The sequence below is a fragment of the Podarcis liolepis genome (assembly GCF_965112155.1).
Source record: "Podarcis liolepis genome assembly, chromosome: Z".
Lineage (NCBI taxonomy): Eukaryota > Metazoa > Chordata > Lepidosauria > Squamata > Lacertidae > Podarcis > Podarcis liolepis.
In genome coordinates, this window is record NC_139570.1 from 4,291,928 (window position 1) to 4,307,824 (window position 15,897).

The window sequence follows — 15,897 nt, forward strand, 5'->3', positions numbered from 1 at the left end:
ACCACTGAATCTAAATGAAGCAGCAGGCTGCTGTGTGGGCTGTGTGGGGTTAAAGTTCTTCAACTTACAGCTCCAGTTACCCCAGACTAGACCCAATAAAAGAGCAAATGGGCTTCATATTGTGCTCTTTATGGTTTAATCAGTCCCTCCCAGAGGGGCAGCTGGGCCCACTGGAGGGAGAGGTGGTGGAAACTGCAGCGTGTTTCTCCTCCCTCTCTCTCCTTGCAGCGTGAATGAAGTTCGCAAGAAGTCTTTAGTCCTGAAGTTCACAAAAGAACAGCTTCTGCAAAAGAAGGAACAGGGCTCTGGAACCACGGCTGCTTGTAGCTCCTTAAACGTGAGTCCTTGTGTTGCTTTCATTGCCCCCACCCCACCCCTTGCCCTTGCCCACTATCCATCTTGGAAATGGTGGCAACAGCAAGTGCTTATTCTAAGCCTCAGCCAGGGCTGGTTCACTATAGACCAGGAACAGCCAAAGGGCAACTCCTCCCCAAAAAAGTAGAGACCAATTAGATGCTTTGAGGTGCCCTTTGTCAAGATTCCCAAAAGTCCATCATACATAAACTTTGGAAGTGCCTTTAACGTCCCACTTCTCTCTCTTTCAGCAGCCTCAGAAGTCCAGCCACCAGGGGAGCACACCCCCCATAGAGATACTGTCTTATATCCTGGAAGGCATTATCAACGAAATGCAAGAACTTCCAAATGTAAGACCTTTTCACCTGTGAGGTTTGATTTTGCCTCTTCTGGCTCTATGTCATCCGCAAAGACAAGGAGGCATTATCCTATCCATATATCAGGAGAGCTAGTTCCTTGAGAAATTCTTGTCTCATATCAGCATTGAGCATTTGAGGGCAATCTTTCTGCTATTTCGAGGATGTTGCCTCTCCACCTCCTGCCAAACTCTACTCCATGAGTTGTGGGCTCAGTCTTCGACAGCTCACATTCTGTTTAGTGGGGTGTATGAAAAGTGCTGTGTATCAGAATCATACATCGAAATGTATTATTGGTGTCAGCAGCTTTCAAAGGGGATCAGAAAAATTCTCATGGAGGAAAAGGGAGAGAGGTCAATCAGTGGCTGCAAATCAGGCCAGAAGAGGAGAAGCCCAGGCCAGGGAGCTAGTGCCATCAGCCCCTGAAATTGGCCTGATAATATTTTGTGCCATTTGTTGGTGTTAACTGCGTTCATATTTTAAACCCTGGGCCGCCTTGGATGCCTTGGCAAAAAGGTGGTGTATAAATGCAATAATAATAATAATAATAATAATAATAATAGAAGAGGTGGTTAAGTCTACCTCTGGACGCCAGTTGCCTTCCTGGCTGAGCATAGGGGGAAACATAATGCTTTATATCCTGCCTTCCTGCAGCAAGCACACCACAGTTGCCTAAAAAGATGGGACCTACCTTTGGGCCCGGTCCAGTGCGGCTGGGGTCACCTGCAAACCCCCGGAACTCCGAACATCCTCCAATGTGCGCAGCACTGGAAAAGGCCTCTCCCTTCCTCTCCAGGGCGCTCAGTGACATATAATCAGCTTGATATATGCACACTAATCTTCTGGCATAACACAACAAGAAGAGTGAGACATTGTAGGTCTAAGCTACTATTTATTTACATACTATATACAGACTACAATATAATGGCGACCATTCTCTTCAGCTCCGAGAGAACAACCAAAATAATAATAAGAATAATTTTTATTTATACCCCGCCCGCCCTCCCCAGCCAAAGCCGGGCTCAGAGCGGCTTACAAGCAATAATAAAAACAAGCTGAATGATTACAACTTAAAAACAAAATTAAAATACAACATTAAAATATTGAAACATTGAAATATTAATTGTGAAAGTACATTACAAAGTACATACAACGGAAGAGAGGTCAGGCTGTCTTCCGTTTCCACAGTCTTCTCAGACAGGTGTGTGATTTACACCAGTCACATTTTGAAGCATCGGCTGAATGAAATACTAACAGGAGTTTAGCCTGGAAAAGAGGAGACTGAGAGGAGATATCTGAAGGGCTGTCACATGGAGGAGGGTGCAAGCTTGTTTTCTCTTGCTCTGGAAGGCAAGGCTTGAACCAAAGGCTTCAAGTTGCAGGAAAGGAGATTCTGACTAAACATACTGGAAGACTTTCTGACAGTCAAGAGCTACTTGACAGTGGAACAGACTCCCTCGAGAGGTTGTGGACTCCCCTTCCTTGGAATGGCTCCAGTGGCCCTTTTGAGGGAGACGGGTTTCATTATCTGCCCTCTCTCCTTGGTAGGTGAACAAAGCAATGGCTTTATCTGGGTTTGTTTGTTTGTCTTAAAAAAATGTTTTTTTCATGTTGTTGTATCCGTCCCTGGTAACTTAAGGGAGGGTGGTATATTAAGAAATAAAAGGGATGCTCACATTCTTTCCCGGTTTACCTTTGCCAGACATGTTACTTCCACAAGCCTGTTAGCAGGAGGGGTGTCAGAAATTATCGCAAGATCATCGGCCGACCAATGGACCTGTACACCCTGCGCCAGAATGTCCGTAAGCTCTCTTACAAATCGAGCAAAGAATTCCGAGAGCACCTGGAGCTGATTGTGAAGAACAGTGCCACGTTCAATGGTGAGAGTTAATTTTCTTTCTTTCTTTCTTTCTTTCTTTCTTTCTTTGTTTCTTTCTTTGTTTCTTTCTTTCTTTCTGAACTGTTTCTCTTCTGCTCTTTCTTCCCTCCTTGTGCAAAGTGTCCCAGCCTTAAAAAACAGGTTACGGCAACTGGGGCAGTGACCTGGTGCTCTTTCTGAGGATGTTAAGGGAAGAGGAGGAATGGGCTAGGCAAAGGGCGGCTTTTAAGTTTTGATCTTTTTAAAAAAACAAAACCTCCAATATTTTATTTTTCCAATTTTTCATTTTACAATGTTTCTAACAAAAAAAGTTAAACATAAACAAAAATCAACGTTTTCTTCGACTTCCCTCCCCTCCTCTCTACTGCTCCTTATTTCATGTCACAGACTTACTGCATAACCAATTCCAGCCTATTTATAAATTTTATCTTTTTCCTCTCTATAAGTTATTTTTTACTGCTCGTGTTTACATCAATCCTGCTGAAGTTTTTAATTGTTTACAATTTGTCTTCATATATTCAACAATCTACCCCCATTCTGTTAAAAAAAAGGTCTCTCATCTTGATCTTTTATTCTTCCAGTAAGTTTCGCCATCTCTGCATAGCTCTGTAAGGCTACCTTGTGCTGGAGAATTTCCTTCTGATGCTCACCTACTTTACACTGTGGCCTACTTTCTTCTTTAAACCCTCTGGTGATCGTCCTGTCTTCACTAGGTGTCCAATTATTTCTCTGACGGATGGCCTTATATATTTGTAAGTTGCCTGCATGCTCCCCTTTGTAATTTCCTGGTTTCCTTTGCTCTCAGTGCGACTGCTTCTCTTTCCCCTGTCTGATTTCTCAACTGGACCTGCTAAGAAAAAACCTCATCTATCTTGAGTGATTTCAGTTAGAACTAGTCCTTCTGGACTACCAAGGAAGAGTTGTGATACCTGCTCCTTTCCTCTGGGGCCATGATCTCCCAGCAGCTTGGGGACAGTGGGAATGGAGCAAAATAAAAGCATTGCTTTGCTGGCTGCTTCTCAATTGCTGTCACACCGTGGAGCAGCCTTTGCCAATCTGATGCCCATCAGATATTTTGGACTGCAACTTCAGGGTGACTTTGTTGACTTGGGCTGATGGGAATTTCGGTCTAAAACATCTGGAGGACACCAGTTGGATGTAAAATCAAGTGTGTGCTCTCTGAGATTTCTGATGAGTCTCCAAGTTAGCTCTCCATACCACTGGGGAACAGGACCAACTTAACCACATGTAATCTTAAATGTGTAACTTGCCTTTTGTCAAGACAGCTCACAACAACACCATCCCACAATAAAGGTTTCTGCTGTTGTGTTTGCAGGGCCAGAGCACAAGTTGACTCAGATTGCTCAGTCAATGCTGGACTTCGGTGATCAAAAATTGAAAGAGGCAAGTCAGATTGTGGAGGGAGGGGTTGCTTGTGGCTTGGAGGTAAGGGCGTTGCTTAGCCACGTAGGGTACTTTTAGGGCTGAGCTGTTTGCATAAACAGTTTGGTGATTCTGGACTGAAGGGAGATCTCTCTTGAAAGGACTAAAGGCAGCCAGAGTGGTTTGTTGGATGCTTGCATTAGGAGCTGAGCATAGGACCTGCTCTCTTGATTTAATAGTTTTTAGTGGCAGAGTTCGAATGGTGACTTTACTATCCAATACTAATTTTGGTTTCTGGATTTTAACTGAAAGTTACTGAATTTGAAAGTGCAGCATAGATTTCCAAACAGATTGTGAATGTTGTATTAGCTGTGGGTGAGAAAGATTCCATGGTCATTATCTAATTAAACAAAACTTATTGCTGGAAGGACAGAATCAGAATCACACACAAAATATGAACACAAACAACAAAATTTTTGGTTGTTGAAAAAAAACATTTCTCCAAAAAGGACACCAATTTATTTAATGATAAAACATGATCTTGTTTGTCTACAGCTTATTTTAACTATAAAAATTTTTAAAACTGGAATGTAGTGCTTTTTAATAATAGTGGTATTAGTAAAAATGAAAAAAGACAGTTCCAGGTAACTGAGAGAATGTGAACAATAAGCTTCTTTTATGGGCCATGTTGCATGTGAGAAAACCAGCCCAAATTGCTGGAGATTTTGAGTTGTAGCTGACTTTCCTTATGAATAAAGATGGGATATGTGTGAATGCCTTCTGTTTTAAAACCTGAACTACCGGTAATTGGATAGGAACAGAAGATGTTGAAATATATTTTTGAAATTACTTAAGCAATAAAAATACAGTAGGCACATAGAAGACCACCCCATACTGAGGCAGGCCATTGTTCCATCTTAACTCATTTAGCTCTCCAGGGTGTCAGGTAGGAAGCATTCACAGCTCTACCTGGAAATGCCAAGGATTGAACCCAGGACCTTCTGCATTAAAAGCAGGTGCTCTGCCATTGAGCAGAGTTCAGCAAAAAGTGGGTTGCTATAAAGGAGTTGCTCTGGAGCTGAGTGTGTTTCTGTACCTTGGTGTCCTTTCAGAAGGAAGATAAACTGGCTCGTTTGGAAAAGGCAATTAATCGCCTTCTGGACGATGTTCATCAAGCGACCTTCTCCTATATTCTGGACAAGATTGTATCCCAGAAGATAAAGGCTGTTCCTCATGTATGTCTGCCCTTAGCAATTGGTGGTGATGGAAAAGAGCTTGTGGAAAAGGGGACTGTCACAGTAGCCTTGTGCTTGGAGGATAAAGCTATCAGTGACTTCTAGCCACGATGACTATGTTCTACCTCCACTTCTAAATACCAGTTGCTGGGAATCACAAGTGGGGATAGTTTCTGTTACACTCATGTCTTCCTTTGGGGCCTTCCACTGGCCTCCACTTGGCTGCTGTGCAAGCAGGATGGTGGGACTACAGTGGTACCTCGGGTTAAGAACTTAATTAGTTCTGGAGGTCCGTTCTTAACCTGAAACCGTTCTTAACCTGAGGTACCACTGTAGCTAATGGGGCCTCCCGTTGCCGCTGTGTGATTTCTGTTCTCATCCTGAAGCAAAGTTCTTAACCCGAGGTACTACTTCCAGGTTAGCGGAGTCTGTAACCTGAAGCGTCTGTAACCTGAGGTACCACTGTATATGCTTCCTGAGCTGTATTTGAGCAGCACTGCATTTAACAAATGCTGGTGCTGCACAGCTCCAAAATTATCTGGCTCTGGAGTTCCTTACTTTGGGTTTGACGAAAATGCTATAGTAGAATCCAGGCACCTCCAGAGGACTTAGGATTCAGCTTGATGTTGTACAAAAGCTTTTCAGTGTCTTATGCAGATACTGGATCCGGCATGCAATTCACCGTGCAAGACTTGCTTGCTCATTATCTTTTTACCCTCTTTTTGCTTGCAGGCCAGGCTCTTTTTCCTTCCTGTAAACAGGAGACGCGTGCCAAAATATTACAAAGTCATTGTCAGCCCAATGGACCTGAGGACTATCAGCAAGGTGCAAACTTTGAAGGGTGCAGCTGTTGTTGGTTTATGTTGCAGCTTCTCAGAACTGTCTTTTGTAAACTGCTTCAAGGTTTTCTTACAATCAGGCAATGTATACATTTAGTTAAATGAAATAAAAGAAGCCTTGGCAGAAAAGGCCCAAGGTTGATGGCAGCATGTTAAATCCCAGATAAAATACCAGGAATAGAACTGGAATATGGAAATGTGGGCTGAGGGTGAAGAAATTCTGCTTGCCTAATCTCAGCCACCAGCTGCTGACTTGGAGGCCAAAAAGTCATGGGGAAAATAAATAACTCAAAGACATGTGCTGTATTTTGTAACTCTGGCTTGGGTCATGTTGAGCAATCAGGGAGGTTGTGATGGGGAGAAGCAGTTCTATATGTGAAAGGAATCACCAGGACACTCCAAAATATTAGTGAAGTGTAAGGAAGAAAGGGTCCTCGTAAAGGATCCACTTCAGACTTTTTGTATGCCAGAATCAAGACTTCATATTGCCTCCTTAAGGCTTCACATTCCCATCTTGTCTCCTATTCATTCATTCTAGAACATCTCCAGACATAAATACCAGAACCGAGAAGTCTTTATGGATGACGTGAAACTGATCCTTGCCAACAGCATTAAATACAATGGTAAGAGACCCTCTTGGCTCCTTGCCATGTCTGCAGCCCTTTGACTCACATTTACAGAGAGTTATCAGGGCTTTGTGGGGCACCTTTGCAAGAAGAAAAGGCTAAGGAGTAAACCCTACACAAATCTGGATGGCAGTTAGATGGCATCTTGTAAGCCTCCTTCTGGCAACTCCTGCAGCCCAGCTGGTGCCAAACATCTTGCTCTGCTTTCCTTTGGACCACATCAGCGAGGCTGAGAGAGGGGTCTTGCCAACTGGGCTGCCCAGGACCTCCAGACACACTGCCCAGGCTTACTCTCCAGGGAGGTCACTTTGATGCTGCTAATGAAGCAGTTTGTCTTTATCCCCGGAGGCACACCCCATCGTCTCTTGAGACAGACAGATGCCAGCAATAAGGGCAAGACCTGAATGTGACCACATCTACTCATTAAGACATTCTTCTGGGGACTTTTCTGTTAAGCTTCTTCAGCTCTTGGGGTCCAATGCTGCTTTGTAAGCAGGCATGAACCGAATAGAGGAGGGCTGGTTAATCCCCAGCTTGGGGCTTCTAATCTGTCCACCCAGCAATTTTTTCTGTCCCCCAAGATCCCACCAATTTTGGTAGCAAAGGGGCAGTCACAGCGCTGAGAAAGCCAGAGAGCTTTTAATTCTCTCCACTGAGTCCAGCTCCCTGGTGGACATGCAACCTACTCTCTCCCACATTATCAGATAGATCATTTGATTGCGTGGAAAGGGGGCATTCCTCTCCTCAAGCTAGCTGGTTTGTGTTGATTAGCTAAGGAGGGGCTGAATGTCTGGTGTGCATGTTGAGAGTGTGCAACGCTCACTTCCACTGCAGGCATATGGCCCTGGGGAGCGGGAATTGGCAGACAGGCCTTGAAAGTTTACCTGCTCATGGACTAGAGTATTGGTTTTGATTAAATCTCAGGGCCTTTTAAAATGTGCTTGGGGGAGGGGAGGTTCAGGAGTCTTACATGGCCAGAGCTTAAGGGAAACCTTAAGGAGTTCTGCAGGGACGAGAGCCTTTGAAGAATACCACATTTGGTTGCCACCAGTGAACTTGGCAAAGCTTTGGAAAGCTCTGGGTGCATATCACAAGGAAGCATGGACCTTGGCCCTGAAGATAACCACTTGGAAGTGGGTTGCTTATTCCTGTGGCTTTCTTGTGTGTTCAGGTCTTAAGGAGCAGCATTAAGGAGATGTGGTTTGTTTGTTTGTTTGTTTGTATTTCCAATTCAGGTCCTGACAGCCAGAACACAAAAACAGCTCAAGAGATGGTGGACATCTGTTACAAGGCACTAGGAGAGGTAGGTGGCCCAGCAAGCCAATGCTGCCAAGGACTGTTTTCAATTCTTCAGCAAACACTTACTTTCTCTGTCTTTCTGCTTCTTCAGTATGATGAGCACTTGACCCAGCTTGAGAAGGATATCTCTGCTGTTAACAAAGCAGCCTTAGAGGAGGCAGACCTGGAGAGCTTTGGCCCAACCATCTCTCAGCCCTGTATGCCCCAGGTGAGGCTTCTTGCCAAAGCTCTCTTTTCAGGGACCCTCTTCTGGCATCAAGGCCTGTGGCTGCAGTTTGGGGTGGTGGCTGCAGCAGGGATAATGTATGTGCTTCTTTCTGACTCAACCCTGCCTATGTTGTTCTGCTTTATTAGATTTCTGAGCCACACCACCATGCTGGGCCTAGTAGCACTGGGAGACCATCTGGCTGGGAAAGAGCCCATTGGTCAGCTAGGCCCTTCCTGGCTACTTTAGCAGGCAGCATTGCCTACTCTGATTCTCTCCAGTAGCTTAGACAAGGAGGAGGTTTTCCTATCACCTGGTACCTGTTCCTTTTTAAAATCAGCACTTTGAATTGGGTCTGGAAACTAATTGGCAGCCGGTGCTGTGGGCCAGGATTGGCATTATGTGCTCAAACCCTTTCCCATAACAGAAGTGTTCTGTTCCACAGCTTTTAACATCATGTGATGTTTCATTATTTTATTCACTGCTGGAGGCTCAGATTCCCACTGACTTTGGGCAAATCATTGGCTCTGCCTCACTCACTCTGCAAGGTTGTTGTGAGTATAGATGAGTAGAGCAACCTTGTGTGCAAGGTGGTTGCAAATCATCCGCTTGCTGCAAAATACCGCAGAAGTAAGTACTAGTGCGGCTGGTGATGCAGGCACTTGGGTTTATTTCTGAAACCACTTCAGTTTGCCAGGGCCATTTTTAGAGAGCAGCTAGCTAGCTACCTTCTGCATGTGCCAGGAAATTCTCTGCAACCTCCTTTCTACTATTGGTTGTTCCATCATGACAGAAAGCGGAAGGTGAAAACAGAGACCTGGGTGAAAAGGAAGAAGGCTCACTGCAGCAGCCTCAGGCCAGCATGCATTATGAAGACTTGACCCTGTCAGATAACGAGGAGAGTGACAGTGACAGCAGTGGCAAGGAAGACGATGACACTTTCACATGTAAGTTTTCACTCTTTACATAGCAAACTGCCTTGCGCTGAGTTAAACCATTGCTCCATCTAACTCATGGTTGCCTACACTGGCTGGCAGTGGTTTCAAGGGCTCCAGATCAGCCAGGGATTGGACCTGGGACCTTCTGCGTGCAAAGCAGGTGCTCTGCCATTGTGCTGTGGTCCTTTGGCTATTAGCAAGAAGCAAACGCTTGTGAATTCAGGCAAATGTACATTCCTTTCAGTTGCTGTGGCTTGACAGGACCATGCAAACTGACCACAAGCTGTTGCCAGAGTTTGTCCTTGGTTGAAGTTTGTGGTTAGTGAGGAAGCATCTTAAGCCAAGACTCCTCACTTCTTTTCTCTTCCTAGCTTGCTTAAACCAGGGGCAAGATGTTCCTAGCCAATCCACAGAGCCTTTTGGATCTGCCCACTCCCCATCTCCTCTTCTGTACCCCTGTGTGGTTATTAACCTCTCCCCCTCTAAGCCTAATTGCTATGCTGATGGGGTAGAGGTTTTTTTCTTTGGCAATAGGGGGCAGCAGCCCTCTCGTCCTAATGCAGGATTAGGGGGAAACCACTCTAGAACACATGGAGGGGCCTTCTTTGGGGTGGGGGCTAGAATGTAAGGAGGGGTGGAGTAATGCTCCCATCTCCACATGCTGCAGAGCCTAAAAATTGTGCTCCCTGCATGACAACTTGGCTTAAAAAAAGGGTCCCATTTGTGACATTTTTTTTCTAAGACCAGCTGTCATGCAGTGGGGATGGGGAGTGTAGAGATAAGATGAATGGTGACTGAAATGACTATGTGTGGATGGGGAGAATAAGTATTCAAGGGGCCATAGGGATGTGTGAATGATTGGAAGCAGGGGAGAGCATGCAGGTGAAGACTCTTCTGATTTCAGCTTTGGCTCCTCCCCATTGTCAGTAGACTCTTCCCCACCAGTTTCTCTCAGGGGAATCAAACTTTTGACTTAAAAGTTTACTGCCTCTGCAGTAGAGCAAATGATTATCGGAGATGCCTAGCTGTTAAATGCTGAGAAAGGAAAGCTGAGGATGGCGGAAATATAGTACACATGAATGGAAGATTCCATGTGAGAATGGGGGACCCCAGACTGAAAAAGCTTCCTCTAGTCTAGTTTATCATATGGTACTAACTTTTCCAGTGGCTGACTTTGTTCAAATGCAAAATGCTTTTGAGGTTCTTATTTGAACTGCAACTTAGCCACCTTCTGAAGGATGACAAAACTACTCAAAGGAGAGCAATATCCTTGGAGCCATTTGCAGGTGACCTGGGGGATAAAACAGGCTTGGGTAACTTTATTATGGCTACCCATTTTCTGTCCCGTTGTGCAGCAATCCAGCAAAGTGAAAGTAGCAGAGATTCAGGTGCAGGATCCTCTGCAGTGAGACCGAGACAGCCTTGTGTTCTTCAAGAGAATGTGCAAATAGACAAAGACAACAAAGACAGCATGATGTCGTATGAGGCAGCAGGGAAGATTTCACATGCCATGGAGTATAGCAGTGCCAGGTAACCATAGACAAGTGTGCTGTTGGAGCCATTACGGAGTGTTTGGTTGTCTCAAAAGCAGGTTGGCTGCGCTCAGTTCAGATGACTCTTATGAGTTGCCTTTGAGTTGTGGGCCTCCCTGTTCTTTATTGCTCTTCTGTTAACTGGTTACACTTTCATGCCACCCATCCAACCAAGTTCTCTGGGCAGTCTGCTCATACAAGAAAATGTGAAATGCAGTACACCATTAAACTCTAAAACCAAAGTGGGGGTTGGGGAGGGAACTCACACAGCAAGAAAAAGCCCAGCAGAAAACAACAACAAACATCTAAAATTAACATAAAGCACAGCAAGTAAAACAATTTAAACAATTCATTTCTCAATTGCTGCAATGCCATCAGTCACCAAACAAAAACATGCTATCACAACTTTAGTAGTAACCCCCATGAGCCAATCCTGGCTTCTTTGTAGATGTGATTCATAACCCTAGTCATGAACAGGATTAGTCTTCCCTATTCTTTAAACATTTACGTGGATTAGTTCTTGAACATACAGAAAAATAGAAAGTGTGGCAGCACACATTCATCTCATGAGGGGAGTAATAATATTTTTCGTGCATTGCAGGGGTTTGGACTAGATGACCCTTCCAACAATGCAACCATGATTCTATGATGTTGCCATGCAAGATTAAACCTATGCAGTTGCCTTAAAGCACTGCTCATGAAAGGTTCATTCTGATGCTAAAAAGTCCAGTCTCTTAACACCATTTGCATCTGATTCTGCCTGCAATGCTTGCATAACCACCTTCCACACAGCAATCTTGCCTCTGATGGGAGCAGTCTTGAGTGGTAGGGTTGCGGTGGTATTGCTGCACCAGATGCACACCTTGAAGGATGACTGCGCAAATGAGATGGCTTGGATGGTGTTCAAAGATCAGACAGATTCATGGAGAAAAAGTCTATCCATGGCTACTTGCCACAAGGGTAAGAGGCATTATGCCTCTGAATGCCGGTTGCTGGGAATTGGAGTTGGGAAGAGCATTGCTGGTGTGCTCATGTTCTGCTTGCGGGCTTCCCATAGGCATCTGTTTGGCCACTGTGCGAACAGGATGCTGGACTAGATCCAGCAGCCAGGCTCTTCTTACATTCCTAACAAATCAGAAACCATGCACTTGTGGTGATAAAAATGTTCAGAGAAGACCAAGTGAATGCTCCTCTGCATTTGCAATGTGTCACACTTTCGTGTTTTCCTTCACTATATTGTTTCTCTTCTGTACAGTGCTCAGTACACATGAACTTATTTTCTTTATTGAGGTCAAAGTCCAGACAGCAGAATTAACAACAGGAACAATTTTGTCTACTGCGTCTGCCCCTTGAAAATTCCCTATAAGCTTATTTGCATTTAAAATAGCACTCCTTCAGCCAAAACCTATGTTCCAGAGTTTAAAATCAGTACTCATTCATCGACTATCACTGTCACTGCAGCCTGTCTTGTCCTTGTTGCCATAAAACAGAATTTCACAACAGGCCTGGTGATATTCGGATCTTTTGTCAGCAAGAAGATATTTAACATAGGTTTCCTCTGAGCAGCCAGGTAATTTCCTTAGTAACCGTTGAATTAGCTCTCTTTGGGTATCATGATACAGTGGACAATATAGAAGAATGGGCCCAGTGGATTCAATCTTGTCAGAATTGCATGGGTATAATCTCTGTTGGACTGGGATGTCATGATATCTGCCCGCTAATGATGCTGAAAGGAGAACATTAAAGCAGGCTCTGGAGAATGCCCAACAGTGTTTAGAGTTGTCCAGTGCACTTAAATAATTTGCTGGATAGGATCTTTGAAGTTTGGGTAAAAATTTACAAATTTTGGAGGATTGATTAAGATCATTTTGGAATTCTCTGTCCCAGATTCGTTCTTTAATTATACTTCTAGTCCTTCCCATTTCCAGACCTAAAATATATTCAGTAGAAAGGCCATATAAAGCCAGTTTTCTTGTGATGCCCTTCCACCATTTTATTTGATAATTATCAATCAATGTCAAAGAGAGCAGCCCAGTTGAGGTCTTATTAAGTCTTAGCCATGTGTACAGAGTAACTAGCCACACTTCGGCTTCAATCCTATTTAGGCCCATCTCCAGTCTACAGGCCTGCATTGGGGACACATTTAGGGATTTGGAGAATTGACCTTGGGAATCCTGGTTTTAGTTTTTCATAGAGGTCCAGATTAGAGAGGGGGACTAGTTGTGCACGCTATGGATTTTGCAGCAAATAGTTTGATAGCAGCTGGAATAAAAATTTCCTCCCTTTGCTCAATGGAATGTTAAGATTGCTGCAGTACTTTTTTGGGCCATAGAGGAAGTGTGATTAATATGGGCAGTTTTCTTTCTTGAAGCTTGAAATATAACCGCTAGATATTTGAAACAGGTGACTTGTTCAATGTCTTGGTTATCTATGCACCATCTGTAGGTTTTCCTTCTATTGGAGAAAACCATGACTTTTGTTTTTTGGTACTTTACTGCTAATTGATCCTCCATACAGTGTTGGACTAGTTTCTTAAGAGCAATCTTAAGGCCAATTTGTGTCTGAAACAGGATGACAGCATTATCTGCATAAAGCAGGAGAGGCAAAATTCTATCTGCCTTTTGGGCCATGTATATCTCTCCCTCGAAGATGTTTACTAAGGGAATAAATGTTAAACAAAAAGGGGGCCAATATGCAACCTTGCTTGACTCCCTTAGCTGTTATAATTGGATTAGGAAGATGACCTGCCCAGCTGCATCTCACACTTGTGTTGCTGTAAAGTTTGTATATCAACAACAGCTAGCATCAGTCTATCGTCTTTCTAAGTTTGTCCCACGCTCAGTACGCATGATAAATAACAACAGCATCATGAGATTTCTTTCTTTTCCAGTAGCCACGAGGACGAGGAAGAAAGTGACGACCTCCCTTCCATTGCAGGAGATAGTGATCTGGATTCAGATGAATAAAACACTTTATTGGGGATCATGATAAGATTGCATCATGGTCTCAGTGTATAGATTTTTCTTTGTTATCCAATGAAACGCTGCTGCTAAACTGAGACACTTGTTGTTGATTCATTCTTTTATGAATCAATATTGTGTTTAAGATGTATATAAAGGTAAATTAAAAATTACCCTTAACTGCATGAGAGTTGTTTTTTGTTCATACAAGCACTCCTTCTAAAAGTCCAATGTGGCTCTCACCACATGAAGCATTACTGCTCAAACCACTTGGAAAGAAAGGAAAATGGCTCACATATGCTGATTTATTACAGGAACATGATGGAAAATGGAAATTAAGAGATTATGATGAGATCAAAGACCACTTTCAGAGTTGGTTGCATTACGTATTAGAGTATTTTAATTTTTTTTTGGAAGCCACCGAGAGTGGCTGAGAAGCCCAGCCAGATGGGCGGGGTATAAATTATAAATTCTTCTTATTATTATTATCGACAACTATATGAAACACATAAAGAAGGCAGCAAGAAAGGATTTAGTTATACTAGATCTAGGTTTCAAACAGAAGTGATTGAAGGGAAAGTGAAACTACTGAAGACCGCATACAGCATACTATTAGAATGGGAGACAAAAGATGAAGAGGTAAAATCAGCTATGGTTAAATGGGCACAAGATGTAGGTCACAACATTATGATGGAAGATTGGGTTAAATTATGGAAAACTGACTTAAAATTTACAGATTGTTCCCTATTGAAGGAAAATTACATGAAGATGATGTACAGATGGTACACAACACCAGTGCAGTTAGGGAAAATGTACAAAACTAGTTCAAATATATGTTGGAAGTGTAAGGGAAAGGAGGGAACATTTTATCATATGTGGTGGGATTGTAAGGCAATTAAAAAATTTTGGGAAATGATATACAATGAATTGAAGAAAATGTTCCATTTAACATTTGTTTAAAAACCTGAGGCTTTTTTGTTGGAGATTGTAGGGAAAGATCTGCCAAAAAAGTTGAAAAACATCTTCATCTTCAACGGCCGCCAGAGTTCTGGTAGCACAAGGATGGAAGACTGAAGAAACCCCAACTAAAGAATCATGGCAAGAAAAATTGATGGACTATGCAGAACTGGCAAAACTGACATATAAGCTATGGGACAAGGATAACTGTGACTTTAAGGATGAATGGGAACCTTTTACAAAGTATCTGAAGACCCAACAAAGTGAACTGGACACCTTGGCAGGTTTTGAATAAACATTCACATTTTTTTTTATTGATAATAATCAGCTAAACAGTTTGAGGATCTATGCAACTTTGTAACATGCAGCATTATTAGAGAAACCAAAGACTGGAACTGAGGGAAGTCGGGGGGTGGGTTCTGTTTGGGAGGGGGGAGGGAGGAAAAATGGGGGTGGGGGAATAAGGATGATATGTTTTTGGATATGTCTTGCTATAATTTGGAATAAAAAATAATAAAAGTCCAATTTTGCCAAGACCAATGCAATTGCTGTATGTATGTATGTATGTATATATGTATGTATGTATATTTGTGGTACAGTTTGTGTTAATTTGTCCATCCCTGGCGTTTTTGAAGAGCATTGCCAATTTAGGAGCTTAAATGGATGACTTGCATCCACATCCCTCGGTCACATATACTTGTCTCTAAATACCCTTTTGCTTCCAAGCAAGCAAGTTATCACTCACAGGTTTTGATTATAGCTGAGGAACATTTAACCAAACTCTGAATAACCCTGTATCTGTAAAGTCTAGTGTGTGGTTTCAGTTTGAATAAAGGGTAGACTTTAACAGTTGCGGATCCCAAACCACTTTGAAAGCTGTTACCACGAGAGGGCGAGATGTAGCGTGGGCAGGGGGTGGGTGTCCGTGGCCCCGAGCACAATTTTGCGAAGGGGCGCAAACAGACTCCCCCACAGCAGACTCCTTTATCAGAGCCTGGCTCTGTGCAAGGAGCTGCACGGCTTGTGCCTGGCGCAGTTCTGCCCCTGGGTCAGGGCTGACCTGGGGGAGGAGAGCAAGAGGAGAGTGGGTGGCAGGTTCCCCGTGCCTTTCTTACCCTGAAATGTGGTGTGTGCGCCCTGGGCAGTGTGGGCATATGCTCTGCCACTGGTGTATACAGGGAACTGTGCTTTGGGTGGAGGGTCTAGAACATGGGTAGGCAACCTGACGCCCGGGTGCCAGATCCGGCCCAATCGCCTTCTAAATCTGGCCTGCAGATGGTCTGGGAATGAATGTATTTTTACATGAGTAGAATGTGTCCTTTTATTTAAAATGC

The 15,897-nt window shown here is 43.6% G+C and overlaps 1 protein-coding gene across 20 annotated transcripts in view; it reads left to right on the forward strand.

Annotated features, from left to right (window-relative positions):
* Positions 1–13,791, forward strand: part of TAF1 (TATA-box binding protein associated factor 1) — a 45,433-nt gene extending 31,642 nt beyond the window's left edge. For 6 of the 20 annotated variants that reach the window (XM_083486196.1, XM_083486198.1, XM_083486179.1 and 3 more), the window contains 12 exons: positions 229–337; positions 606–704; positions 2,413–2,590; positions 3,926–3,993; positions 5,085–5,207; positions 5,940–6,032; positions 6,585–6,669; positions 7,908–7,975; positions 8,063–8,179; positions 8,970–9,123; positions 10,470–10,644; positions 13,537–13,791. In XM_083486196.1, coding sequence (XP_083342322.1) covers positions 229–337; positions 606–704; positions 2,413–2,590; positions 3,926–3,993; positions 5,085–5,207; positions 5,940–6,032; positions 6,585–6,669; positions 7,908–7,975; positions 8,063–8,179; positions 8,970–9,123; positions 10,470–10,644; positions 13,537–13,612 — 1,345 coding nt within the window. In that variant the 3' untranslated portion in view covers positions 13,613–13,791. Of the gene's footprint in view, positions 1–228; positions 338–605; positions 705–2,412; positions 2,591–3,170; positions 3,327–3,925; positions 3,994–5,084; positions 5,208–5,939; positions 6,033–6,584; positions 6,670–7,907; positions 7,976–8,062; positions 8,180–8,969; positions 9,124–10,469; positions 10,645–13,536 lie in introns of those variants that run through there. The other 14 variants (XM_083486197.1, XM_083486180.1, XM_083486190.1 and 11 more) reach the window with 6 other exon arrangements.
* Positions 13,792–15,897: the final 2,106 nt, after the last annotated feature.